General features: G+C 39.1%; 1 protein-coding gene across 1 annotated transcript in view; it reads left to right on the top strand.

Annotated features, from left to right (window-relative positions):
• The window catches only part of LRPPRC (leucine rich pentatricopeptide repeat containing), a 168,391-nt gene that overhangs the window by 27,905 nt on the left and 112,631 nt on the right, over positions 1-27,855 (top strand). The window contains exons 7-14 of the mRNA XM_026652508.1: positions 343-469; positions 1,687-1,831; positions 2,725-2,882; positions 3,220-3,325; positions 3,415-3,522; positions 12,463-12,581; positions 13,235-13,328; positions 20,768-20,837. Of these exons, the coding sequence (XP_026508293.1) occupies positions 343-469; positions 1,687-1,831; positions 2,725-2,882; positions 3,220-3,325; positions 3,415-3,522; positions 12,463-12,581; positions 13,235-13,328; positions 20,768-20,837 (927 nt within the window). The remainder of the gene's footprint in view (positions 1-342; positions 470-1,686; positions 1,832-2,724; positions 2,883-3,219; positions 3,326-3,414; positions 3,523-12,462; positions 12,582-13,234; positions 13,329-20,767; positions 20,838-27,855) is intronic.

The raw sequence follows: 27,855 nt of genomic DNA, 5'->3' as shown, positions 1-27,855 counted from the left end.
CTCCATACCCTGCGCCCCTGGCTGGGCGCTTCCTCTCCCGGGCTCCAGCTGCGCTGGGGAAGCGCCAGCCAGGGGCGCAGGGTCTGGGGCTGCCTGGCAAACCGTGAAGCCGGTAGCGCTCGGGCAGCCCTTTTCGCGTGACTGGGAGGGAGGAGGGGAAATGCGGGTGCTCGGGAGGGGGCGGAGTTAGGGCGGCGACTTTGGGGAAGGGGCGGAGTTGGGGCCGGGGGTGGGGAAGGGGCGGGGCCAGGGCCCCGGGGGGGGAGGTGTCCTCTTTTTTTTTATTTTTTAAATATGGTAACCCTAAATTAAATCCGTTGATATTTTTTTAAACATCTGCAGAGATATGGAGAATGCAGAAAATATCCTTTCAGTGATGAGGGATGCAGGAATTGAACCTGGTCCAGACACCTACTTAGCATTACTGAATGCATATGCCGAGAAGGGTGACATTAACAATGTTAAACAGGTATTAATATTTCATACATAGGTAAAGCTTTTCCTAAAACTGTTTGTTTAAAATGGATTGTATGATCTGTTTAATATGAGCTGATTTATTTAATACTGAAATTCCCTTTTTTTCGTCACACACAAAAATATACCAGTTGGTCTCTCTAAAATAATTCCCTAGTGGTCAGCAGTAATTAAGGAGAATATTTTTTTTTTCAGCTGAATAATTGTGTATTTAATTAATTGAAACCTGTCTTGCTAGTATTATACATTTTATAAAACTCTATTTTATCTTTTTGATAGGTGCCTTTTATTGTACATTGTATATGTAGAAATGGTGAATAATGCTTGCTGATTCATTGTCTCATCATAAATAACTTTTTGAAAGTCAGATGAAAAGAGTATTGCACAGTATTTTATTTTCATCAATGGAAAGAGAACTTTTTTAAGGGCTGATCTTGCTCCCATTGAAGTCAATGAGTTTTTGCCACTAAGACCCTATTTTTTTATAAGAGCTCCATGGATTTAAACCTCCTGTGCCCAGAAGGAGCCCCGCTTATTTCAGTAGAGGTTACATCCTGGTGCAGGGGTCCACCCACATGGAGCTCCTTTGCAAAATTGGGGCTTTCGCTATCTGCTTATGTCATAAGGTCAATAAATAAATACTCCCCATGTAGGAGAAGGGGAGTAAGGACACTTACTGTAAGGCTAGGGTTTTGGTGTCAGGGAAAATAGAGGGGGACTCAAGTGGGGCTGTGGACTGTAGGGAGGGGAATTTAATTTGTTTAACTTAAACCACAAAAACAAAACTCACCTCACTCCCACCCTCCAAACAATCAAACAAATGTAACTAATAAGATACACGTCATCACTCTTATCACTTTGGGCCAGATTCTGCAATCCTTTTTTCACTAGTATTTGATGTTGCAAGTTTGAAACTAATGGCAATACTTACAGCATAAGATATTACTGAGCAGGAAGAAAGGGTGTCAGAATCTGATCATTGTATATTGTATCACTCTCTCTTCCCCCCCCTTGCCCTCATCTGTCTCTTTAGAATTTAAGCTCTATGGAGCAGAAACTGCATCTGTGCTTGTGTTTGGGAAATATGTAGCAAATTTGAGTGATACGTCAATGTAAATACTTTTGGTTTTTTTAATGTACTATGTTTGAGTCAGAGTGTAGACTTTTCATTAACATTACACTTATTCTCTGGTTTATGGTTTTGACTTACAGATGCTGGAAAAGGTTGAGAAGATGGAAGGCTATTTTATGGACAGGGATTTGATGCAGGTTATTTTTACCCTCGCTAAGGCTGGATATCCTCAGTATGTCCAAGATGTTTTATCGCAGATGAGATTTGAAAAGGGATATATTCCAGGTAGTGCTTTGAGTCGTGTGTCCACAATCGGGTTACTGTAGCTGTGCTTTGAAATAGTACTGTTACTCAAGGTTAAGAAGGAATGCATTTTCAGTTGGTTGCAATGAAAGAAAAAGATTTGTTACTTAGTGTGATATTGTGTATAAGGCTTTGTGAAATCCTACTGAGGCAAAATAATGCTGTGTGTTAATGAATTTTGTTTTCTAAAGATAGCAGATGTGGATTAGTCTGGGTCATATTTTAAACCTAAGGGTTTTCAGAATTTAAAAACAGATGTAAGCATTTTTGATAATTTTTTTTGTATTTGCATTACCACAAACTTCTAAAGTTTACTATTTGCCCGTAAATCCTTGATAATCTAGCATTTTTCTTAAAGAAAAAAACATTTTGTGTAACTTCTGTAGTGGCAGATATGTAGGAATACAGTGAAGAGAGGCTATAAACATTGAATATGACTTTCTGTAACAATGGTTGGAGGCAATTTTGAATCCTGATATGTTACACCTATTTGACAGTACTTCTAGATATACTTCAATAGCCTTTCTCCATTAGCCTGTCTCAAAGATTTGTCTTTCAGTTGTAGTATTTGGGATGTTCCTGGACCACTATGAAGGTGATACTTCTAAAATATTTGGCATGAGTCTTTCAGTAGTAAAGGAGATGCTCATAGCACTATATAAACTATGCAAATAAAAAGTTTCAAATCTGAGATTTGTAGCAGTTAGTCCCACAAACAAACTATGTTATAAGATACTTGTAAAACAATTTGTTTTCTTTCCATAGATACAAAGACAGGGATCTGATTTCTAATTTGATTTCTTTTGTAATCTAATGCCAAAATAGTTTGTTCCAAACTCTTAATAAATATTGTCTTTGGTGTTTTAAATCTCTAGATGCAATGAACTTGTCTCTGAATTTGATAACTCAAGGTTTGGAAGATACAGCTTTCCAAGTTCTCAAATCATTTCCTACCTTACCATCTGAAAATCACAGTGAAAGCAGTATGAACTCTGGTAACTTCTTCTTACGACACTGTGTAACTATGGATAAGGTATGCAAGATGTTATCGTTTTACCAGATTTACAACTGTATGGTTGGTGAGCTTAAGGGAGTTATGAAAATGTGGAAATTGTAGTTTTGTTCATGCACTTATAGTTAGAGTAAAGATGGAATGCATTAAGGTAATCACTTTAATATTTCACCTACCAATTTACACAGTAAGTGGAATGTTTTTGAGCAAAAACGCTTGTTGGTGTCTGTAATAACTACTTTATGGGTATAAGAAGGATCTTTTCTTTAATTGCTAGAAAGGAGTTCAGAAATTGAGAAGCATTATGTGTTCATTACAATTTATTATTATAGAAATTAATTCTTAAATTTCTTTCCAGCCCTTGAGCAAGCTGAAACAGTTCTGTGATGAGTTAAAAGAAGCCAATATGCACTCAAGTCCCCTCCAGTTTACTTTGTTTTGTGCGTTGGAGTCTAAAAAAGCAGGTACTTATTTGCTTATTTTAAGCATCAGTTTATTTAAACTATTCTGTCGTTGTCTTATTAATAGTCAATTGCCTTGTGGATGTTTTCAGCTTTGGCAATTGACCTGATGAAGACAATGAAAGAGGAAGGTTTGCCTCTCAGACCTCACTATTTCTGGCCACTGCTTGTTGGGTATCGGAAGGAGAAGAACGTTCAAGGTTAGCTTTCTGATACATATTTCTGTTGCCTTATTCATAACTGAATGTACAGACTGACATTTAAACCCTATCTAGAAATGTGCTTGAAGGTGAGTGGAGGCCCGACGGTGTGTAATTCTTGCCATCACAAACATTTCTACAGTTTTTTCAGAAATGCTTTTCACTCATTTTCCATTTAATTGTGACACAGTCTTGTTAGTTTAAATAAAGAATTCAGTTTTTAATAGAAAGCAGAGTGAAAAACACTATTTGAATGGGATTTTTAACTCTTTGGATTGCTGGCTCCACAAAGGTTCTCTGCTGCTCTATATCCCATACAGTAGTTCTCTGATCTTTTACTCTTGGAGAGACTTATGGAAGTAGGAAGCCTTTAAAAGTAAGGTTGAATGGTAATGAGTCACTGTAAAAGCCGAATCTTTCTTTTTTGACCATTTTTTTTTTTTATTTCTATTCACTGATAAGTTAAATGTGAGCTAACTTACAATAATAAGAGAGGCAAGAAAACTTCCATTGCTGAATGAGTGATCATGACCTGACAGCATACTGATTGAAGGACAGACATGTTCAATCTTTTGGATTCTTAAGTAGGCTTAAGCATTTAGCATGCTTTCCCCTGTTACACATGGGGATGTCTATAGGATATGAATAAGAATTGAACAAATATTAAATTTTAGAGTACAGTATCTAATTCTTTGGTTTGCGTTCTTGGTAATTCAGAAAGAGTGGTCTCATAAAAAGATGCTTTTAACAGAAGTACTTCCCCCTTGGGAAACAAAAAACTGTCTTTTTCATCTTATCTCACAGTATAATGTGCTTTAGAATGAGATGCAGAGTTGTTAGTGTGACATTGGGTGACAAACAAAATGCACAAACAAAAAAAAAAGTGCTTTTAGCAGACTGTTCATATTGCAATTTTATTTTAAATATACAGTCACATTCCAGTTTGGAAGAAATGCTGAAACAAGTATTCCCTAATTGTTTCTGGCTATAAAAGTGTCTCAATCCTTTTTAGAAAAGCCTTTATGAAAACAATATTCAGTTTTTATTAACTCTTTAGCTCCATGCTGGTGCTAGAGCACACGGCAAGTTGCCCTCCGACACACACTTTCTGAATACTGGAAAGTTTTCACGATCGCATAAAAACTCTTGAAACCTACTAAACAGGGCAGGGCTACTATCTGATTCTAGTTACTCCTGCTCAAAACTGTCATCCATACTTGTGTACATGTGTATTTTGATCAGTTAATACTGCTGTGTTGCTTTATCAAAACTTGGCTCTACCTACATAATAGCAAAATATGCTAGAAGTATGCTGTATTGCAAAGGCTCCTGCATATTTCTAGAGCCTTACTAGGTTGTTGTACCTAACTGTTGTGAGAAGAGTAACTTTTGTGATCTGAGGTGTCTTGGCTTAATTTGAAATTGTAGAGTCTTCAAAAATCTGCAATACTTTTACTTGGCTGTCAGTAAGAACTGATAGTAAGCATCAGAATGAAGTCATGCCTTTTCTGCCCACAAAGACATCCAGAGGGTAACTTCTTGTTGGTCCTGTGGTAATAGTGTGCATTCACAAAGTTATTTTGTGAACTCAAATTAGCATCTAGTCCTTCACAGTTATGAGTTCTTAAGTTTAGTGTGAAGATTCCGTGTGTGTGTGCTTATAACAGCCAGTATGTGTTGTGGAAGCAGAGAAAGAACTGACAGGAAGGGGATTGCAATGCATGACAGAGATAACATTGTTAGCAAGAGTCAGGCTAACTGTAACCCTAATAACGCGAGATTTGTAGAAGCGAGGATTGTGTGAGGCGAGTGGGAAAGAACTGTGTGAGAAGTTGTTGCGACCTTGTGTAGATAACATGGAATGTAGACTAAGAGTCTACATAAGTGAGAAAAACAAGATATCAGAATGACCTATGTATAAACAAAATGCAGCTGTCGCTTTTCATTGTCTGTAACAAAAGGTATAAATGCTTGCTGTAAGTGTTTACCTGTTGAGAGACCTGCCTAGGAGGGGGAGACCCTGTGTCCTAGTGCACACTCTCCCTCTATGCAATTGATAGAGAGAGAATAAAGTATCTGACTTTGCTGTACCCAACTAAAAGAGTGAGAACTATGTTATTCTCCGACAGTGAGTAAACTCACAACTCTTAAAGTTAAACTTCAAATTAAAGGAAGATTTTTTTGACCATTCCCTTCAGCACTGAATTATCAATATAAATATATTTGCTGTAGATAGGTGGAATAAATGTTCTTGTCCTTTGCCATGTGAAATCTCCCCTGCATTCAGATTTTTTTTTTGGGGGGGGAGGGAATAAGAGAGAGATTCAACATTATATTAGCTTGGTTTTTTTACATGTGAGGAGAAATATTAAAAAAAATAAATGGATATTCATTTTTGATAGACAATAGGGAAAGTAGTAGTGCTGAAAAGAACCTAAAGGTGACAGTGGACAGTAAATTAGCTGAGTTCTCAGTGTTTCCTAGTAGCAAAAATTAATTGGGATGTATCAAATAAAGGGGGATCTAGATAGAGTACAACATCTCGTACCACAGTGGAGATAATGGTTCATTCTCCACAGTAGTCTGATGTGGCATACCGCATACACTTGTGGGCAGCTATCTCCATACCAGAAAAGTATTGACAAATTTGATAGAATTTGTCGAAGAGGCAAAACCTATTGAGAGGATGGACTTTGAGTGAGGTTAAAGGTTAAATAACTTGGAGAAGAAAGAGGTGGTGTGTATTATAACTGCCTACCAGTATTTGAAGGGTGTAAATGCCAAAGGGGGAAAGGAATTATATAGGGTGGCCCAAGGGGTTATAACTAGTAGAAGGAAAATAAAAAACTGAACATTGGGGAGAACATCTTATTGCCGACATTAATTATTCTACGGACTAGTCTTCCAAAGAAAGTGAGGGACGCCCCATTGTTTGAGTCATATAAAACTAGAGTGGACAAATGGTTGAATATGCTGTAGACAACTGTCTGGATTACAAGAGTGAGTAGCAGATTTCTACAATTTCATTAAATATGCCCATTACAGATTAGACATGTTTTTATTTTGTATGCTGATAAAGCTAAAAGCAAGTTCAGGCTTTTTATTTTAATATTTTCCTATGGTTAAGTAAATGCAAAGTTAGATGCGAGGATTAAAAAAAAAAACAAGACGTAGGAGGGCTGCAAATATAAAGAGCATTGGGACACATTGTGTCAATAGATCATACAATAAAATATCTTTGGAAGTGGAGGATGGTTTTGGGTGATGTTTTGCTTATATCAAAGTTGTATAGCCGTGTTAGGTTTTTGCTTAGCATCATTTAGCCAGTTTATTGAAGCTTATTTTTAAAAATACTTAGCTGTGCTTTTTATTTTTGCTTTTTATAGAACACTGCAGTATCACCTCAACAGTTACTTACAAAATATAGTATGCAAGGTTCCCTTTGCTAGTAGAGAATATTTTCAGTTTTCACATTGACCCAGTATAAAAAAGCTCAATAAATGAGATAAATACAAGGTAATTTTTTTGGTTTCCTTGAGGTGGGTAATGGTGTTCCCCAGGAAAAGTTGAAAATACTACTTTAAAATATTTGTCAGAATTTTGTCTTTAAGGTATATTACTCCACTAGAAATTTTTTGAGTGCACCTTTAAGTTCAAATTTTGACTGTACATTCAGCAGCATTACACCATTCTCCTGAATATAGCCTCATCTTTCAAAATGAAAACTCCATTATTTGATATCTGACCTAAATAAATACTTAACTCCATTTTCAGCTGCCCTTACTTGTGCAGAACTGTACCTACCTCAACAAGAAGTTTCATTGATTTCAGTGGGGCTACTTGAGGAATAAGGTACTGCTCAGTTTGAGAATAAGTGGTAGAATCTGTCCCTTAGTAGAAGAAGAGATGGTTTCAGCCAGATATGGGGAGGGGAACAGAAGCTGTGGCTCTATCCACTCTCTGTGCCTCTCTGTGCCTCTCAGGCAGTTCCTACTAGCTCAATCATATGAATTAGGGAGAGAGCAGAAGCTTGACAGCCAGTGTCTGAACCAGGGATAGGCAACCTATGGCATGTGTGCCAAAGGCGGCACGCGAGCTGATTTTCAGTGGCACTCACACTTCCCGGGTCCTGGCCACCGGTCCAGGGGGCTCTGTTTTAATTTAATTTTAAATGAAGCTTCTTAAACATTTTATAAACCTTATTTGCTTTACATACAACAATAGTTTAGTTATATATTATAGACTTACAGAAAGAGACCTTCTAAAAACGTTAATGTATTACTGGCACGCGAAACCTTATATTAGAGTGAATAAACGAAGACTCGGCACACCACTCCTGAAAGATTGCCGACCCCTTGTCTGAACCCAGGAGCCCAAGGGCCCTGTAAGATCAGGCATAGAAATGGTTGGAGGCGTCTTACTCCTCTGCACAGCTATGTGAGACCAACAATTTTGTCAAGGGAGTATGTTTTTCTTATAAAAAAAAAAGGGGGGGGGGGGGGGGGGGGGGGGGTGGGTAATTAAAACTTGTTTTAGACATAACTTTCACTGTTGCAGAATCTCCGTTTAGGGCACAGAGTTATTTCTTCAGTGTGTGCTGCCATTTTGCTGCCATTTCCAAGAGGGGTTGATTCTCCGAAGTAGAGCTTGAAAAATTACCAATTTTGGGGGGGGAAGGGGCGCACTTTCAGAATAGTGTAAAGCAGCAAGTCCCCTAAACTTAATAGAGAGAGCTTTTTTTAATGGATAAAAACTGGTTCAGTTAATCTTCTACAGCAGATTGTCCATATGTTGAATAGTTTCCTGTTTAACATTAATTCTTAATAAAACATGATTTTTATTTGCTTATTTATTGTGATTTCCCCCCTACACTCCCCAGTAATTAGAAATAATGATTAGGATATATTTTAAAGTGTGCTGGAATTTTTGTTTAATAACCTTCATCCTGTTTCAGTTGGGACAGTTAAAACCCACCAGACTTCTTCTGAAGAATAAGACTTGCCAGGATTAAGTCTGATTGACTTCTATGCATTGTTTGTACACAATATATTACGAAGATTATATATGTAAATTGTGTCTCAACGGTCTATTTATGGGCCAGTCCTGAGGCAGGGAGTGGAATGGTCTAGCATGCTTTTGGGCACATCCAAATAATTAACAGAAATATCAATAACTTGCTATATTTCACTGAGTTTGATTGCATTGTAAATGTGCATTCTGTCTTAAATAAAACATATACATTCAAATTTGTTATATTTTAAATGCATTAATTTTAAATTAGAACATCAGCCTATTTTAAATAGTGAAATTATATTTAAAATCTCAGTTGAAAAAAAATTTTTTTTTAAACAATGCTCACTTTTTATTATGTGAGCTTCAAGACACCTCAGTGTTCAAATACTTATGCAAGTGCTTAACTATGAGCATGTGAGTAGTCTTGTAGACTTCACTGGAGATACTTACCTGTTTAAAATTAAGTGAGTGTAATTTTTTTTGAAGATTGGGGACTCAAAATGTTTACTAAAAAGGATTACTAAAAACGAAAGATCTTTAAACTAATTTGCTGTTCACTTTATAGGCTGTCTGACTTTTTTGCATTTTTCTCAATTTAGGAAATTAAAACCAACTAGCCCACTTTCATTTTATAGTAAGTTTCTAGTAATTCATTTTCATATTCTCAGGAATGTCAAAAATACTCAGAGGAATCTTACGTAGTAAAGGGATTTTTTTAAATAAAATGTGTGTGTAATTTAGCAAAATCAAGAAATTTTCTTGGCTTTTTCTTTTTTTACTAGGTTCTTAAAGCCTAAATTTTGGGCAAAATTTGACATGACAGCATCCTTCTAAATGTTTTTTGCACGGTCTCTTAAAAGTTATCCATTTAAGAAACTCAGTCAGAAAACTAAGAGCATTCTTTCTTAACAAATGTTGCTTACACACACAAGCTTCTTTATGAAGAACATGTTCACTGTAAAAGACTTCTTTTGGGACAATGCAATAAAATGACTTTTTTGTATTAGCCAGTTTCCCTCTTACTAAACGCATATGATTGCATTCTGTGTGTCTTGACTTCTGGCTGTTTTTATGCCCATTGGTTAGATTTGAGAGATAAAAGGCTGAACAGCACTGGTATCCTTGTGATGTCCAAAGAAATTCTAAAGGCAGCCATAAGATGCAAAAATACTCGTCTTAATGTATTTGCTTTTGATTGACACATTTTAAAGTGTTATGTGAGTGACAGTATCTTGTAACTTCATATTGAGAAAACATTAATATACACCTCTACCCGATATAACGCGACCCGATATAACACGAATTCGGATATAACTCAGTAAAGCAGTGCTCCTGGGGGGCGGGGCTGCGCGCTCCCGCAGATCAAAGCAAGTTCAATATAACGCAGTTTCACCTATAACGTAGTAAGATTTTTTGGCTCCCGAGGACAGCGTTATACCGGGGTAGAGGTGTGGTACCGTGTTTCCCCGAAAGTAAGACATCCCCCGAAAATAAGACCTACTTCCAGTTTTGCCTCTCGCTGTAATATAAGGCATCCCCCGAAAATAAGACCTCCCCGCTAATAAGGCCACCCCGGAAAATAAGGCCCCGAAGCTCCAGGAAAAATAAGACCTCCCCTGAAAATAAGACCTAGCGCATCTTTGGGAGCAAAAATTAATATAAGACACTGTCTTATTTTCGGGGAAACAGGGTAATTAATAAAGCTGTGTGTCATGGAACAAAACTTAAAAACGTGTAAAACTGTGGACTTCTTTTGTGATGATAAATTAGTGGTTTTCTGGTTTTTGCTGTGCAAATATTGACTTGACAGCGAAAGCTTTTAAAGAAAACCAAATGAAAATGAATAACCTTCATTTTCCGAAATAGGGAAGATGAGACATATTTTGGATTTTTAAAAACTGGGGCAGGGACGGGGAAGTGGGAGAACTTCATGAGAGTGAGTGTTAATACCACTAATAGCGACCAGACATAGGGCAACAGATACCGTGGAAGCTTTCTCACACCTTTCTGCCAGTTAACCTTCACCTTCATCTGCAGCACCCTAGTCTAATACTTACACTTCCTTGTCTCTGCTCAAGAATTGTGCCAAACTGAGTGGTGGTTTTGTGACAGATGTCTATTAGGGATTTGGGAGAGCCCAATAAACTCATTTTCCACTCTGACCTAAATAAGAATTTGAACCCAAGTCTCCTGCAGCTAGAGTACATAATTCATTGTGGTAGGTAGCTCCCTGTTGAAAACAGCTATTTCTTGTAATATTTGAACTCTTACAATGGAACAGTCTTTCTGAAAAGTAACATTACCTGGGCTCTATATTAACGTTTTCTACATCTTGCAAACATAAAATAGAAAGTTGGTGTCAAGATCTGAAAGGTATCAAGCAAGATTTACTGTAATTAATTCTTTGTTCATAATTTTGCAGATTCTCAGCCAAAATCAGACAGAGTTTTGTTTAAGGCAGACTTGAGCAGATGATGCGACTTTAATTTAGTGTGACTTGCCTGCATGTATTTTTAAGTGCTCAAAGGGAATTCACATTTGATTATTTGCACCATAGTGCACTGCATAAAATATTCATGGAAGTGTCACTTTTCCATAGGTGGCACTCCGGGGCAAAGACAGGGTCTTTTGGAAACTTTACATTTTTAAAGTAACAAATATGAGAGGCAAGTTGAAAAAAAACATATGCTACTTGGATCTGGTGTCCTGCAGCATCTGACAAATCATTTTTTGCCAGCAAAAATTCCAATACCTGTATAGCTTGTGACATGAATCAGAGTTAGCTAACTAGGCCTGATATAATGAAATTCAGGAAGTTCTTGCAAATTTGAAAGAAAAGCCTTTAAAGCACTGAAATGCCCTTGTTAGAATAAATGCTGAGTGTGATAAAGGTTTCAAAATTCAATGGAATAATATCAGTTTTTATTATTACTGTATTGTTTGTATAATACCAGCAGTATTTCTTTCTCTTTAGAAAAAAAATAAAAGAACAGCTGATGTATTGGTGTAATAGCTGTGTGGTCAATTTTAAGAAAACGTTTAATGTTTCTTAAAATTTACTTTTTACTATATTTAGCTTGTGTTGGTATTGTTATATTTTCAAATAGATGTCTATGCTGAAAATTTAGGACTTGATCTTGTGAGGTGCTGAGAGCCTCGTGCAAGTGCAGAGCGATTTCAGTGGGTGTTGTGGGAACTTCGCACCTTGCAAAATTGAGCCCATTATCCATGTACAAACTAGACCAACTCACGAGGATGCCTAAGCACCCAATTTGAACACGTAAATATTTATTCAGTCTTATGCAAGGTTAGATACCTGTTTTGAAAGCCTGGACCTTAGCAGTAGAGTTGGGCGCGAGGACCAAAGCTAAGTGTGTTTCTTAACACACGATCACAAATGTCTTGAAGCTGGTTATATGCATTTATTTATGCGGTTCAAATTAGTTTCCGTATTCAGCGCATCAGATATTATGGACATCTTCAATGTACGGTCTTAAAATATTTATAACGAAGTAAAAATAGAGTAAATTGAGCAACAATTCTGGGCTGGCATCTCATCTAGGTATAGGTGCTAGTTCTTTAATTATAATCCCAATGAAGCAGTTCATCTTCACTAAACCAAAAGTATGCTTTACTAACACCACAGATGCAGGGTGAACTATGAGTTTTCAGTCTTTGTTAGTTTACTGTGGAATAAGATAGACATAAACCATTTTTATCTATTTTTGATTTCAGAATTACGAACTTGATTATTGAAGTAAAAAAAAAAAAGCCCAGCTTCTGTGCAGCAGGAATTAGAGAGGGGAAAAATGTACTGAATAAGCATGGAGATTAATGTTTATATCTTTCCTTTTATAAAAAGAATTGAGCTTTTAGTTATCTGAAATTGTTCAGCATTCTGTACACTTTCTAATATTGCTTCTTTAGGTACTATTGGGGTCCTTAAAGCAATGCATGAGCTGGGGGTGGAACCTGATGTTGAAACATACACAAACTATGTTTTGACAAATTTTGATGGCATTCAGACTTTTCGTGCTCTGCTACAGGTGAGTTTAAATGAACAATTTTTTATATATCGCTATGTTATGGCCCAATTCTGCAGCTACTCTGTGTGTAGGACTCTCATTGACTCCAGTGGTGTTCTGGGGCATGCAGTTGCCACACAGAGAAGCCCATTAATTGTTCTATGGACTATTTTTTTAAAGTTATTTTCCATTGTTTGCCCACCTTTTCCTCTTCCCCGTTCACTAAAGAGGATCTTAAAATCGCTATACCATATGATGTTTTTCAGTAATGCATTTTTCCATTTCTGGAAATAAAAGATTTTAAGTAATACCATGTAGCTGATTCAGTAGCTTTATTTTATTATTTTCCAATTATGCAAAAACTTTGGTTCTTGTTCTTTTTCCCAGGAATTTTCTTTCCTATTGGTGGTGGTGCATGCTCAGTCTTTGTAGAGGGATTGTATCTTTAGTGGTCAAGAGTGGCTCCTCTGGCCAGCTAATTAGTAGCACCGATGGGCTTTCGGAAGTTTGTCATTCTGTCCTCTTGACAAGAAGAATGGTGTCTATAATTTGGGGCTCCAAAGTATTTGTAGAAAGGGAACGTTGTTCAGCGGAGACATGGGGAGGGCAGTGTTTAAAAATATTGCTGAGTATCAGGTTCCATGTGTGCGTAGTGTAATGCTTTTTATCCATAGGAAAATGGCTGTCCATTTGAAACTGAAGGACTCTCTGTAGCAGAATTAAGACATGAAGCAATATATGGAACATTGGAAAATGTTTTATCATTATGTAAGTATCTTCAATGTATTTAGTAGATGTCTTTTTAACAGATGCCGATATGGAGTACTTAAGTTGATGTGTGTTTGTAAATATTCAGACATGCATTTTAAGGGTGATTTAGATAGTGGTTGGGGTTATTATGAAGTTTGTACCATATGGGGGCATTGTGGCATTTGTGGAAAGGATCTCAAGGATATCTTCTGAAGCTGCCAGTTTTTGGCAATGGGTTTTTTACATTTGTTATAAACTGCTTTTTTAATATGAACATGTCTCATGGGCTTTGCATACATGTTTTTTATTCCTTCATATTACATTTATAAAAAAAATTATAAATGTGGTACAAAAATGGCAAAGTGGTATTTAGGTTAATTTTATGTCCTCATCAGTCCCTTTCTCAATAGGAGCTGCAAGTACATAACTAATGAGATAAGCAGGCCCTAGGTTTACAGTAGTGCACGTAAAGTTTTTTTTAAGGACCTGATTTTTGTCAGAAGACTTTGCAGTACTCAGTAGGCCCTAATCCTGCATAGATTAACACACACACACTCCTTTATTAAATTAAAATCAGTGACGTGCTTAAATCTTTGCAGGATTGGCACCAAGATAGTTTTCTTTAGTTTTGTCTAGTGTACTATTTAAATGTATCACTCAAAAACATAGATTAAATAAAACTAAGGTTTAGTACATCGCTTTGGCTCCAATTTAGAGATTTATAAAACAAGATAGAAAAATTTCTGATATATTTTTAATTCAAATGGCAAATTTTAAAGCAAACATCCTTCTGCAGCTTGCCTATATCCTGCAGCATTGTGCAACTATATGAAAATTTGAAAGTAAAACTAACTAGAAATAAAAGTGGAACATAATAGTCTATTTTCATTGTCTAATGTAAAAAACCCATAAATAACTAAAAAGTGAATCAAAGGTTTAAAACTTTCAGGTTTTAAATCTAATTTGGTATTAGTTATGTTTTTGACCAGTATCCTTGTAAAATTAAAGATGGACAGTATTTTGTTTAAGTTTATTTAATGTGTAATGCTTATATAGTTGCAACATTGCTAACCTGATTATTTATGGTACTTCTTTAATATATGTACTTGATTATCTTGTAAACAATTATGGATTCTATAAAATTCACTCTGAATTCTGCCATCTTTTGTTCCTGTTACCCCAGTCAATAACACCATGAAAATATAATACTTAGCTGCTGGAGCAATGGTAGCTCTGCTGGAAATGAAACATTTTGTAAGGTTTCTGTTACTTGAAGAAGCAAGACTAAGTGTCCTTTATTTTTTGACTTTGGCTAGAGTGATCAACTTTTGGTATATCTAGTAATGGTGGTTTTGTATTGTCACTCTTGATGTAGTCTTAAATAGTAGATTATTTAGCCAGAGACAAATTAATTACATGAGCAACCATCTTTTGTAGTAGTATTCCATATACTAAGGTTTGTAATTGAAGAAAGCATGCAAATGTTTACCTTGCAAACATTAATTTAAAAGGAAATTACTTTTGTAAAATTAATGTTGGCCCAATGTTCATTAATGCCAGTTAATCTCGTCAGCGCCCAAAAAATAATAAGGCACAGACAGTAAACAGTATAAATTTGTTAATGCAATTTTATAGGGGAAAAAACTTTGATTGTCTCACCAGTGCAGTCAGTGGAGGTGAAGCATTAATGTTGGCTGCTATCAAGGTCTATTGATTCTGCTTCTTATCCTCTATAATGTATAGATTTCTGTTACTGACAAGATGAGAACTATGAAGCATCAGTTGAGGAATCTGGGCGCATAAGGCCGCATAGACGAGAGCTATTTTCCCCTTTATCATGCCATTCCATTCCACTTCATTGTCAGCTTCTTTTGATTTTCTCAGACTTGTTTGTTGCTAAGGAAACCAGGTTGCCGATTGTCAGCAGCAGCTGAGCATACTGAGGTGTTTTATGCTGGTCTTTTTTTGAGCAGAAAGTTTAATATGCCACTGGAAAAATGTTTTTTGCTTGAGTATTTTGTAAAATCAACTGTAAAGGTTCTCTTAAAAACTAAACAAACATTTCAGATTTTGGATTGTGTGTGTAATAATTTCTGCTCAGGTCAGCATTCCTCTTTTCACATCTTCTACCTACCTATATCATATAGCCCTTCTGATAGTGACACCCTAGCCCTCATTGAACAGCAGTGATGCATTCAGCTTTGCATGGGGTTAATTTCATTATAATGTCAACCGTACACCATTCGAATAGGTTATTTAAAAAAAAAAAAAACCATATAAGACAGCATGTATTGGAAAACTGAACTTGCTTCATATGAAGTCTAAATGCATCATTGCGGTTCAGTGATTGCAGGGGTGTTATGCTGGAGTGGGAACCAACATTCTGGAAAGATTGAAATGCAGAAGTGCTCCGCTAAGGACTCAGAAAACAAGGGGTTATGGGGAATAAATTAGAATTTTAAATGAGCTTTAAGGGATACTTAATTTCACAATTTTCCTTGAATTTTTCACCCCATATTGATAAAAGTAACACTTAAGATTGCTACAGCCAAATGTTATTAAAGCAAAAGTATTTTTCTGTGTCACATTCTGTTGATTTACTTAGTTAGTTGGATGGCACTTGAGAGATAATCAGTTTCACTGTTTTCCTGTATAGGTATTTAGTTTCCCTTGTTTGTGGGTAATTTACTCAGGAACAGTGGAAAGAGAAAAAAAATTAAAAAATAAGAAAATGTGATTGTAAAACCACCAGAATTTGGCAAGCGTACTTTAGGACCTGAAACAATTTTTAACTTGTGTAAAATGTACTGACTTTCAAGCTGTTTCCCCTGAAGCTTGTTCTCTTTTGTAATGAATGCCACAATCCAAATTTTTTTTAATCTGGTTGCATTTTTTCACAAGAGTGCTAACTTCTATAACGCTTGGGCGTATTTTCCCTATATTATCTTGTGTACAGGACCAACATGTAAATTGTTAGCATTAATGAGATTTAACTGAGTTGAAATCTCACGGTCACTTATGGAAGAGTAGACCCCTTTGAAAAGATGGCAAATTCAAACAGAAATACCTTTTTCACAGAAGATGTAATGAGGCCACAGAACTTATTGTGCCAGGATACCGATGAGTCTGAAAACTTAACAAGATTCAAAATGGATTGGATGTTTATGGGTAACAAGAATATCCAGAGTTGTCAAATAACGGCCATAAGAAGAAAACATTTGGATGGGGTCTTAAACATATAATGCTTTTCAGGTCTTAGGCCTTGTCTACACTACAGAATTTTGTCAACACAAGTTATGCTGATAATCAAAAAACAGTATAATTACATAGTTTGTGCATGTTCACTCTATGCTCCTTCTGTCGGCAGAGCGCGTTCACACTTGGTACTCTAGCATTGACAGTGAGAGCAGTGCACTGTGGGTAGCTATCCCACTGTGCTACACACTGACTTCTGCAGCTAGGAGTTGTGGGAAGGCGGAGTGGATTGCAGTGCATCACAGGGGTGGGCTCAGCGTCCCTTGATTCAGTTCTTTCCGTCCCAGCATTCCATGGGCTTCTGACTGCGTTTCATGGCATTTTTCAACAGCCTCTGTTTACTGTGCGTCCACCATCTCTGTCTGAAATGATGGATCCTGTGCTGCTCTCTACTGCTGTGGTCACTGTTATACACACCTCGTGGATGGTCATGCAGTATATCATGAGCTCCCAATCTGAACAGGAATCAGAGTTGCCTGACCTGCTGTGTGCCATGGAAAGAAACTACACCAGATTTCTTTTGGCATTTACTGAGCAGCTGAACATGGTAGACCGTCACTTTTGGGCTCGGGAAACAAGCACTGAATGATGGGATTGCCTTGTTATGTAGTCCTGGGATGATGAGCAATGGCTGTAGAACTTTCAGATGTGGAAAGCCACCTTCCTGGAACTGTGTGGGGAGCTTGCCCCCAGCACTGTCGGCGCAATGACATCAAAATGAGAGCTGCGCTCTCGGTGGCGATCGCTGAAGCTGGCGACTCCAGACTGCTACTGGTCAGTCGCAAATCAATTTGGAGTCAGGAAATCGACCATTGTGGGCTGCGGTACCGCAAGTGTGCAGGGCATTAATCGCATCCTGCTGTGAAGGACTGTGAGTTTTGGCAATGTGCGTGAAATAGTGGATGGCTTTGTGGCAATGGGATTTCCTAACTGCGGAGGGGTGATAGATGGCACGCATATTCCAATTTTGGCCCCGGACCATCTTGCGACAGAGTACATCAATAGAAAGGGGTACTTCTCTAAGATATTGCAGGTGCTTGTGGAACGCGATGTGGTTTGGGAAGGTGCATGACACATGCATCTTCAGGAACACTGGCCTGTACGGAAAGCTCCAAGCAGAGACTTTGTTTTCAGATCAGAAGATCCCAGGGGATGTTGAAATGCCTATAGTGATCCTTGGGGAGATCCAGCGTACCCCTTACTCCCATGGCTCATGAAGCTTTACACAGGAAATCAGGACAGCAGTAAGGAACACTTCAATAATAGGCTGAGCAAGTGCAGAATGACTGTGGAATGTGCCTTTGGCAAATTAAAAGCATGCTGGTGCTGCCTTTATGGCAGGTTAGACCTAAATGAGGAAAACATTCCATAGTCATAGCAGCCTGCTTTGTGAGGCTAAGGGTGAAAAGTTTCCCCGGGGGTGGCTCAAGGAGGTGGATCACCTGGCTGCTGAATTTGAACAACCAGATACCAGGCAGTTAGAGGGGCACAACAAGGGGCTATTTGAATCAGGGAGGCTTTGAGGCAACATTTTGATAATGAGCACCAGTTACATGTTTTTCTCTACAGCACTCTGCCATGCTTTGTTAACTTGTCACCTTGCATGAAAATTGTGATGATTCCTGACCGGGATTTGTAGTCAACAAATGATCAAACTGCCACTATGTATTACTGACAGCAGCAACCACCATGTGTAGGAGACAAATAACGACGGCTTATCTTTCAGAGATTTTGTTTTTATTAAACCAATTAACAATACACACAAAAGGCTTGATAGGAAGGGAGATAAGAGTGCAGAGTAGTGTAGTCTCTCATAGCTGTGTGTAAGTTCCGCTATCATTTTGGAAGCTGTCAGAAGGGGTGGAGTGAACTGGGTAATGAGATGTTCCGAAGAGGTTGCAAGGAATGTGTGGGAGGAGTTTTGGGAGGGCAAGAAAAGCAGTTCTGTATTGGTTGTGGGGATGGGGTTGGGGGAGAGAGCATGCATGTGTTCTGCCTGGAGCATGAGTAGGGACGTCAACATCTTTGTTTGCTCCTCCATCACTTTTATCATCCGTTCCTGGACCTTTACAATGTGCTCCTCGCTCTCCTTTTTGTCCTGCCTTTCTATTTTAAATTTTTCCTTCAGGATCTCCCTCCGCTCCCCGCCTTCCTTTTTTTTTGGCTTCTGAGGATTGGAGAACCTCTCGGAATATGTCATCCTTGCTCCATCTTGGTCTCTTCCTTATCTGGTGGAGGCGCTTTGCTGGTGTGTAGGGGGTTCCTATGAAGGACACATCTACAAAAACACAAGCAACAATACAGAGCAGCATGATTGTTAGTTCATGCACAGCATTGAATCATTATAGTAACATGCACCTCTTTTAACACACAAATCACTCACTCCCTTTGCAAGCCTACCTCTCAGCAAATGTCCTAAACATGGTGAGTTCGGCCTGGGTGGGCGTTGGGCATTCAAGGTGGGGCAAATGGTATTAAGTGTGTGCTTGTTTGTTTGTGTTTTTAAGGGGATCAGTGCAGGTGACTAGAGACAGTATTGTAAATTCTGCCCCTATTTTCCACAGGCGGGGGTCATTGAAGCCGATATCTGACTCCTGAGGGGTATGCAAGGGTGCATCTCCTGCTTGCTTGTGGGTTCAGACCCAGTGCCTATGCTGCTCACCTGTGCGCTGCTTTGGTCCCTGCATAAGTAATTGCCAAGTGGAGCAGGAAAGTTTTCTACAATGGGGGAAGGAACAAAGCAGTTCTGCCATGGAACCTTTAGCAGAGGATTGGCGAGTACCTCCAGGAAAGTTTCCTTGAAATCTCAGTGTGCATTAACACACTGTTCCGCTGCACTGCTTAGCTGCAGAGGAGAATGTGGAGCACACTCAAACATAGCTAGTCTGGTACATTTCTATCCCTTCACCCACTTCTACAATATACAGAGCAAAGGACAGCTCTACGTCATATAACTCAGCAGCATCAACTCAAAAAGATCACTTACCAGGGCTCTTCTCTCCTTCATCATGCGCATCACAGACAGAGTGCTGGGGCTGACTAGACTCCTCTGGAGTGGAAAAGAGATCCTGGCTCACCATGTCACTGGATGACCCTGCTGTGTTTGCCATGTCGTCCTCCAACTCGACTTCCTCATCCACGACTTTTGTCTTCGGGATTAGGTCCACTGTTGATCGCCTCCAACCTCGCTGAAGTATCCCTGGTGGTGGAGGTGGGGTTGCTGTCAAGGATGGCGTCCATCTTAAAGAAGTGGCAGGTCTTCGGCGCAGCACAAGAGTGATGGCTTGCCTTTTGGTACACCTGGCTCAGCTCCTTTTTCTTTGCGCAGCATTGCTGCATGTCCCATTTATAGCCCTTATCCAACAAGTCATGAGAAATCTGCCTGTAGGTATCAAAATTCCTACAGCTGGAGCAGAGATGGGACTGCACAGCCTCCTTTCCATATAGTCAGCAGATCCAACAGCGCTGGTGTGCTCTAAGTGGGAGAGTGTTTGCTGCATGGAGCCGCCATGGTTAGCTGGGAAGATGTGATGTGAGCTCTCCATGCCGAGCTAACAGGAAGTAGAATTTCAAAAATTCTCAGACCTTTGAAGAGGGAAGGCAGATGCCTGTGTGTCTGGGTGCAGGGCAGCGGAGTTCAAATTGCTGACCAGAGTGGTCAGGATGGCATTGTGGGATACCTTCTGGAGGCCATTTACAGCGATATAACCAAGCGCAGTTTCTACACTGACACTGTGTCAATATGACTTTACAAAAAGCTCTCTGCTTCTCGTCGATGTGGTTTTATTTTGTCAGCAAAGCAGGAGAGTTTTGTTGGCAGAAGGAGTATTGTAGTGTGTACACCTCCACTGTTTTGTCGACGAAACCTGACTTTTGTTGCTACAACTGTGTAGTGTAGACAAGGCCTTGGACCAGTCTCTTACTATTAAACACCAGGATGGGACCTAATGTGAAGGACCGATTATCCAACATCTACCTACAGCAGGATTCTTACCATTTAGTACTTGCCACTGCCAAGGGACAGGATACTGGGCTAGTTGGACCTTGCTTTTGGATTAAGTGTGTGGCAATTCCTGTGTTTCTAGTGGTGATTTACAAAGATGATTAATATTTACTAGATAATAAGGAAAAAGCGTCACTTCCATTAGGTCCTGTTCTAGTTGAGCAGATAAGATTCTTCTAAATATTTATTATTTTTACAGTGTCTTCACCAAGTATGCCCTCTGTGGATTTGTTTCATTTTAAAGGCTGTCTCCTTTTTGGCTTTAAAAGGTAAGATTTCATAAAGTAAACTCCTCTCCCCAACACCCCCCCCCCCCCCCGTAACTGGTCTAATATCCCCTCCTGCACCCACCCTTATGTAAATTTTAAATCTGAAAACTTAAACTTAATAAAAGTTGGTTTCCATTGACAGGTCAAAAAGTCCAGAGCACTCCTGCCCCCTCTCTACACCTTCCTCCATTAAAGTGACTAGATTGCTGTAACCCGCCTCCCGCCCCTCCCAGCCTAGTAGCAATAACATTAGCTGTATGATGCTGGAAGAGTGTAAAATTGACCTGAGACCTTGACCATGGCTATTTTCTTTCTAGTCACTTTTTTGCATTTCTGCTGGTATTAAGTATCAGAGGGGTAGCCGTGTTAGCCTGGATCTGTAAAAAGCGACAAAGAGTCCTATGGCACCTTATAGACTAACAGAAGCTTAATCCTCAGGATTAAACAAAGATTGTGAATGGCTAGCCAACTACAAAAGCAGTTTCTCTCCCTAGGTGTTCACACCTCAACTGCTAGAAGAGGGACTCATCCTCCCTGATTGAACTAACCTTGTTATCTCTAGACTGATTCTTGCCTGCATATTTATACCTGCCTCTGGAAATTTCTACCACATGTGTCTGACAAAGTGGGTATTCACCCACGAAAGTTTATGCTCCAATACTTCTGTTAGTCTATAAGGTGCCACAGGACTTTCTGTTGGTATTGAAATAAAAAATATAGGTGTGTAGGAGCAAAAGAAGGTTTACAGCCCTCTGTATCATTTACTTACTTTGGTCGGAGGAAATTGAGTTTTAAACTTGATGAAATTATGGCTTAATGTAATAGAGAAAATTTCTTATTTCTTTTCAAACTATTCAGAAAGTGAGCTAAAAAGAACAGGAGTACTTGTGGCACCTTAGAGACTAACAAATTTATTAGAGCATAAGCTTTCGTGAGCTACAGCCCACTTCTTCGGATGCATATATGGCTGTAGCCCACGAAAGCTTATGCTCTAATAAATTTGTTAGTCTCTAAGGTGCCACAAGTACTCCTGTTCTTTTTGCGGATACAGTCTAACACGGCTGCTACTCTGAAACCTGAGCTAAAAATGTTAGGTGTCATCTTGTGTGCTATATTTGTGTCTGTGATTATTGAAGGCAGAACTGTTAGGCTGCTAGCCACAGTCATTTAGCTGGGAGGCAACATGATTCAGTGGATTGAGCACTGGAACGGGAGAAAGGAGATCTGGGTTCTTTTCCCAGTTCTTCCTTTGATTTACTGTGTGAATGCACAAGTCACTTATCCTCTGTGTGCCTTGTTCTCCCTGTTTCTAGTATGAGGATAATTATATTCGCTACATTTGTTAAGTACTCTTAATTCTACAAACTAAAAGCAGCATATGAGTGCTGAGTATTTATATGGTGTGCTGTAGAAATAAAATGCTAATTTTTGGTGTTCCCTTTTTTTTTTTCCTTTTTTTCAAGCAACTGTTTCAAGAAATGTGTTGTTGCTTTATTTTGTTCTGTCTTTGTACTCTGTGTTGGAAATAAGAAATTGCTTCAAAATCTTCAGACATCACACACACATTTCCCCCCTTTTTAAACTTTATTTGAATCAAAGAGGAGGTTTGGTTCTTCGGGCTGGGTCAAAGACAAATTCATCCAACGGTAGATGGAACCATAGCTGGGTTTCTGGTTACGTACCATTTGAGATGGAGCATGGGGCAAATGCTTTGTAAAAAGAGGCTTGATGTCTCAAAATAGGAGCTGTGTTATATGTTTGTGTTTTTGTGGGGAGGGGGGGAGATTGTGTCTATCTTTTGAGACTGGTATCTCAAGTATCTATTGCTTTTGTGAAAGGCACCTAATCTCAAAATTGTGGGTGAACCTTTCCAAGTGTAAGACCTGGCTTTGTGAAGGAAAGAATTCACCTCTAGTGGCCACTTACCCCTTCTTGAGAACCTGCTGCTTTGAAGGCAGTGACCATCAGCCTCATCACAAAATCTCTTGTGAAATAAGCTAGTAGTGTACTCCATCTCATGTATTGTAGTATTACCTTATCCTTTATCTTAATTGTTCTCCAATGTCTGTCCATTTGTAAGCTTTTTGGGTCAGAAATTTTGTCTTAATTTGTGTTTGTAAAGTGCTGTGTGAATGATGATCCCAATAAATTACAGCAGAACCCTGTTTATCTGATCTAATTGGGACTGGGGTCAGATCAGATCATTAAAAATCCAGATAATCCGGAGAATGGGAAAGTTCAATGCTGCAATGCCATCTAGTGGCCACAGGAGAGATCGCTGGCTTTTGGTCCTGGAGTCCTGGTGATTCAGTTAATGTGGAGAGCTGGATAGTGGAGGGTCAAATAAATGGGGTTCTACCGTACTTTAAAATTGGTAATATCGGAGCTTATTTGGTGAAGACTTACAAGCACTGATGTGAGCTAGGTAGGTTCTACTAAAGTTCCCCATACATAAATGAAACACCATCACTATTCTGCTATGCTAGTCCTGGGGGGTCTCCTGGTCCTGGACTGCTGCTCTTGGAAAAATGTGTGGAATGCTATTGATGTGGACAACATTATGACGTTAGCCAAATTTGAACTCCTTCTCAAAACTTGAATATCTAATGTAACAAATTTTAAAACAGTTACACTGAAGACCGTATTCGTGTTCAGAACCTTCTCTTTCTTTTTACCCAAGAAGCTCCACCTTCCTCAGAGAACTAGAATTATATTTACAGGAGCACCTATGGCCCCATTCAGGACTGGGAGCTTCCTTGTGCTAGATTCTGTACAAACATACAGTAAAACACAGTGCTTATCCTGAAGAGCTTTCAGCCTAACTTAAGGTCCCTCTTGCCAGTCTGTTCCGTATGCTAAACATGAGGTGAGCCCATCTCCAAGCAAATTACTCACTTTTCCTATCCACTTATCTCAACTACAAGTTATACTTCTTAGTTGCTCTTACTTCCTTCCCCAATTCCGTCCTGACCTGCTGATTCTGATTCCTTGGTCAAGAGCTAGCATCATGGGGAACTTAGTCACATTAATAGTACAATCTACGGGAAGAGGGAGGGTTCCTGGCATAACCAATCCAGACTAGCTGCACTCTAGTTTTTGCTCTCCTCAAAGCCTTATCCCTTATGGCCCCTGGCAATTAACCAGTTCCCTAATATCTAGCTGACAGTTAATCAACTGTGCCATTTGGTCCCAGTATCTCGCTAATGGCTTCAAAATATTTTTGGTGTCCAGATACTTACGGAGGTTTTTTAAATAATATTTGGAAACAAAATATACTTCTAGCCATACTCTTAGTGTAATCTTGCAGAATTATACTAAGGCTTGTGATAAGAGATTTTTTTTTTTTTAAAGCAAAACAGTACCACTTAAAGAAATAATTGTTGAAGCAGTGACAAGGACAGCTAGTTGAGCACATCTGAAAGCTTTCTGTGCCCTGGAGGTTCACGTACCTCCTGAACACTGGCAGTTCAGTCCATAGTAGTGAAGGTAGTTCATGCTGTGGCATACTGCCATAATTTGCCTGCATCCATACATCTTTAAACCACGATTTGAGGACTTCAGTAGCTCAGACATAGGTTAGGGGTTTGATACAGGAGTGGGTGGGTGAGGTTCTTTGGCCTGCATTGTGCAGGAGGTCTGACTAGATGATCATAATGGTCCCTTCTGACCTTAAAGTTTGATTCTATGATTGTAGTCCTTTTTTGTAAAAGGGGTCTCTAGCATCTGACTGCATACAGCCTTCCTCACCTCACAGGTGTCTTTGCCAAGGGGCACTATTCTCCTCATTGAAGGTGGAGCTTCTTGGGGGAAAAAAAGTGGAGATTCTGAACATGAATACTGTTTTCAGTGTAAGAGTGTTTTAAAGTTTGTTACATTAGAAGATATTCAACTTTTGAGAAGGCGTTCAAACATAACCTATTAGTTAAAACGATAAGGTTTTTGCCCTTACGTTGATTTTGGGCCACTGTTTAACTCTCCTGTATAACATGAATCCCACCTTCACCACCAAACAGATATTCATATTGTATGGCAAATACTGCACTTAGCTGTTTGACTGTAAGTGGCAAGCAACTGGTACTAAAATTTCAGACGTTTTCCAGAATCAATTATCAGAGACTATCAATGATAGGAGACTTTGGGAGACTCAGAGGACACCAGGTGTTCCAGAGTCCAAAGCTTGTCTCTTGTGACAGCACTGCTATTCACTGAGTCTTTTTCATGATTAGGAAATGTCATGTTTAGGTCAGGCTTAGCCAGCACGTTAGGTAAACCTGACCTGTTCTCTACCTTTTTTCCTGGTAGAGGTACAGGGTAACGTCTCCAGCTTGATTTTTATTACATTTAATTGTGTTTATTATGGTAGTGCCTAAAGCCCAACCAAGAATGGGATCCCATTGTACTATGTATTGTACAAAAACAAAGTAGTAGATGGTTCCCGCTGTGAAGAACTTACAGGCTAAAAAGACAAGACAGGATGGGGGAAAGGATAGAACACACAAGCACAATGAACAATCTGATAGCAGCAAACATCATGTTCCACTTTTTTAGGGGTGGTGGTGAGAGGGCTTGGCTTGGTTAGGAGGGGATAAGCTAAATTGAAGCAAAGTGAAGGGGAACCAGTGGATGGAGCAGGGGAAAAGAGGGGAAGATATGTAGTAAAACTGAGGTGAAGAGACTTAAGGAGAGGGTGGGAGCAGACAGCCAGTCAGCAGCACAGGGCAAAGAAAGTTGTGAAAACTGTAGAAAGTTCCAAATATCAGCTGGTTATGTTCCAGGCTACAACTCAGCCAGCCAAATTGAGCTACAAGATGTTACTCTCTGTCTCCACCAGGAAAAAGTAGAGTTTATTTTGGGCTTAACTAGCACGTTAGGTGAGGTTTGGCTAAGCTGTACCATTCTTCCTAGTCAAGACAAAACTTTAACCCATCAGGGTTGCATTAGTTTCTTACAAAATTATTTTCTTTGTTAGAATTGCATATGCTCCCGAATGGTGAATTCATTAAAAGCTCTAGATAAAATAATGGTATATTACTGTTCCTTCTAAGTCTGCTACAATATCATCCAATTTAGATATACTAGTTGATAAATTTTTACTTTAAAAGCCATGTACTTGCTATCTGCAAGTATTGATACACAATCAAATCCAAGTTGTGGGGATGAAAATAGTGGTGGAACTTTCTGTCTGCCCGCCCATGTGGAATGCCAATATGAAACTGCTCACAGTAGACTGCAGATGTTCAAAATACCATCAAATGTGTTCTGCTAGGCTCCTCAGTCTCCACCTCAGTGGGGCTTGGGATAATCACGAGTGGGGCTGAATTAAGGCAGATGCACAAAAGGTACATGCTCTGGACCTCTGCTCCCAGAGTAATGTGAATATATTGGAATTTCAGTTTTACATAAAAATAACCAATTGGGTAGAAAAGCTTGAAAACATGAACTGAGTAACTGCTGTAGTGGTGTCTGCCTGAGCCTGCAGACAGCCTCCAGCAGAGTGAGGAGTAGAAGCCACTACAGCCTGGAAACTATACAAGAGCAGACTGCCCTCCCCTGCCTGTTCTGAGAGAGCCTAGGCTGGTTGGGTGAGAGAGTGGAGCACTTGTATGATTTATTCCCCTTAGAGGAGTTCTTCAGATGCCCCTTCTGTTCTTCCCTTCTGGGCTTTTGGGTCCAAGGGTCAGATTGGCGGCTGGGGATGGTATCTTCTAGGCACCATCCACTCTTAGCATCAAAATGAGCCATAAGCAGATTGTTCAGATCTTCGTAATAATTCTGTCAGCCATGAAACAGTTATCGGTGTTGACATTTAAATTATTTTTGGACAACTCAGTTTACTACCCATTGAGATGTATGGGGCAGTTCACAATGGAGAGTATTGTTTCAGGGTGTCTCCAAATTGGGACAGACATTGCTATGCCATTTACACTCAATTCATGTATTCAAAGTTTTGTTTGCGACTGTCATGGCTAGAATTTTTTTATGAAAGTTGGGAATCTAGCAAACTCTGATGAAGAAATTCCAGATCAGCAACCTGGCATCAGTGTGCTGATTTCAAGCCCTGCACCCCACAAAAGACTTTAGAACTAAATGTTCAATTTGAATCTTTACATAAGTAGATTTTAGGGCTAGAATCTTCGTACAACTCTACCTGCTTTCCCCCCCTCCCCCCCCCGGATACATAATAGATTTTATGTAAAAGAACGCACAAATGATTAGCCTGGACATTATTTTGTGTGTGTGTGTGTGTATAAAAACGCGGTAAAGCAGTGCTCTGGGGGGGTGGGGCTGCACACTCCGGTGGATCAAAGCAAGTTCGATATAACGCAGTTTCACCTATAACGCGGTAAGATTTTTTGGCTCCCAAGGACAGCGTTATATTGGGGTAGAGTGTCAAGTGATCTGATAATATCAGTTGGTTGATATCATTATGAAGTGACATGGTAGATCAGTTATTAGTGTGGAAAGCTCACTAAAGCTCAGAGACTGCATTTTGTTTTCTCTATAAACTTGTCTGACTCATTTTTAATTTAACCTTTTTGTGCCACTGTCAGACTAAGTGAAATACAAGTTGAATGTGCTTAAAAAAACAAACAAACCACCATGAATTTTTCTGAATGCTTTATAATCGTTTCCATGTTCCTATTTAGGCTGAGAGCTTGATATCTTTTAATGGGGGGTAAAAGAGTGTAAAATACAGGTTACACCTTTGCTCTTTGGGCTTATCAAAATTACTGCTGTTGTGATGTCTGATAGTTTTGATGCAGTGTTGGTGGTGTGTGTTTTGAGCTCTACTTTCTACGTAGTGTTTTTATGTTGTATAAAACATAGGAACTTAGGGTTTGCTATACCAGTTTGAATAACTGATTTGCAGTCTGGCAGCCTGCTCCCATTTTTGGCCTGTGTCCAATACCTGATGCTGCAAAGGAAAAAATGAACCCCCCCCCCCAATAATGCAATTATACCATGCTATTTGTGGGAAGGGAGAGAACTTTTTGCAACCTGCGTATAATCAGATTTA

Source organism: Terrapene carolina, unplaced genomic scaffold, assembly GCF_002925995.2.
Source record: "Terrapene carolina triunguis isolate 2854851 unplaced genomic scaffold, T_m_triunguis-2.0 Scaffold120, whole genome shotgun sequence".
Taxonomy (NCBI): Eukaryota; Metazoa; Chordata; order Testudines; family Emydidae; genus Terrapene; species Terrapene triunguis.
This window is presented reverse-complemented; position numbering and strand designations above follow the sequence as displayed.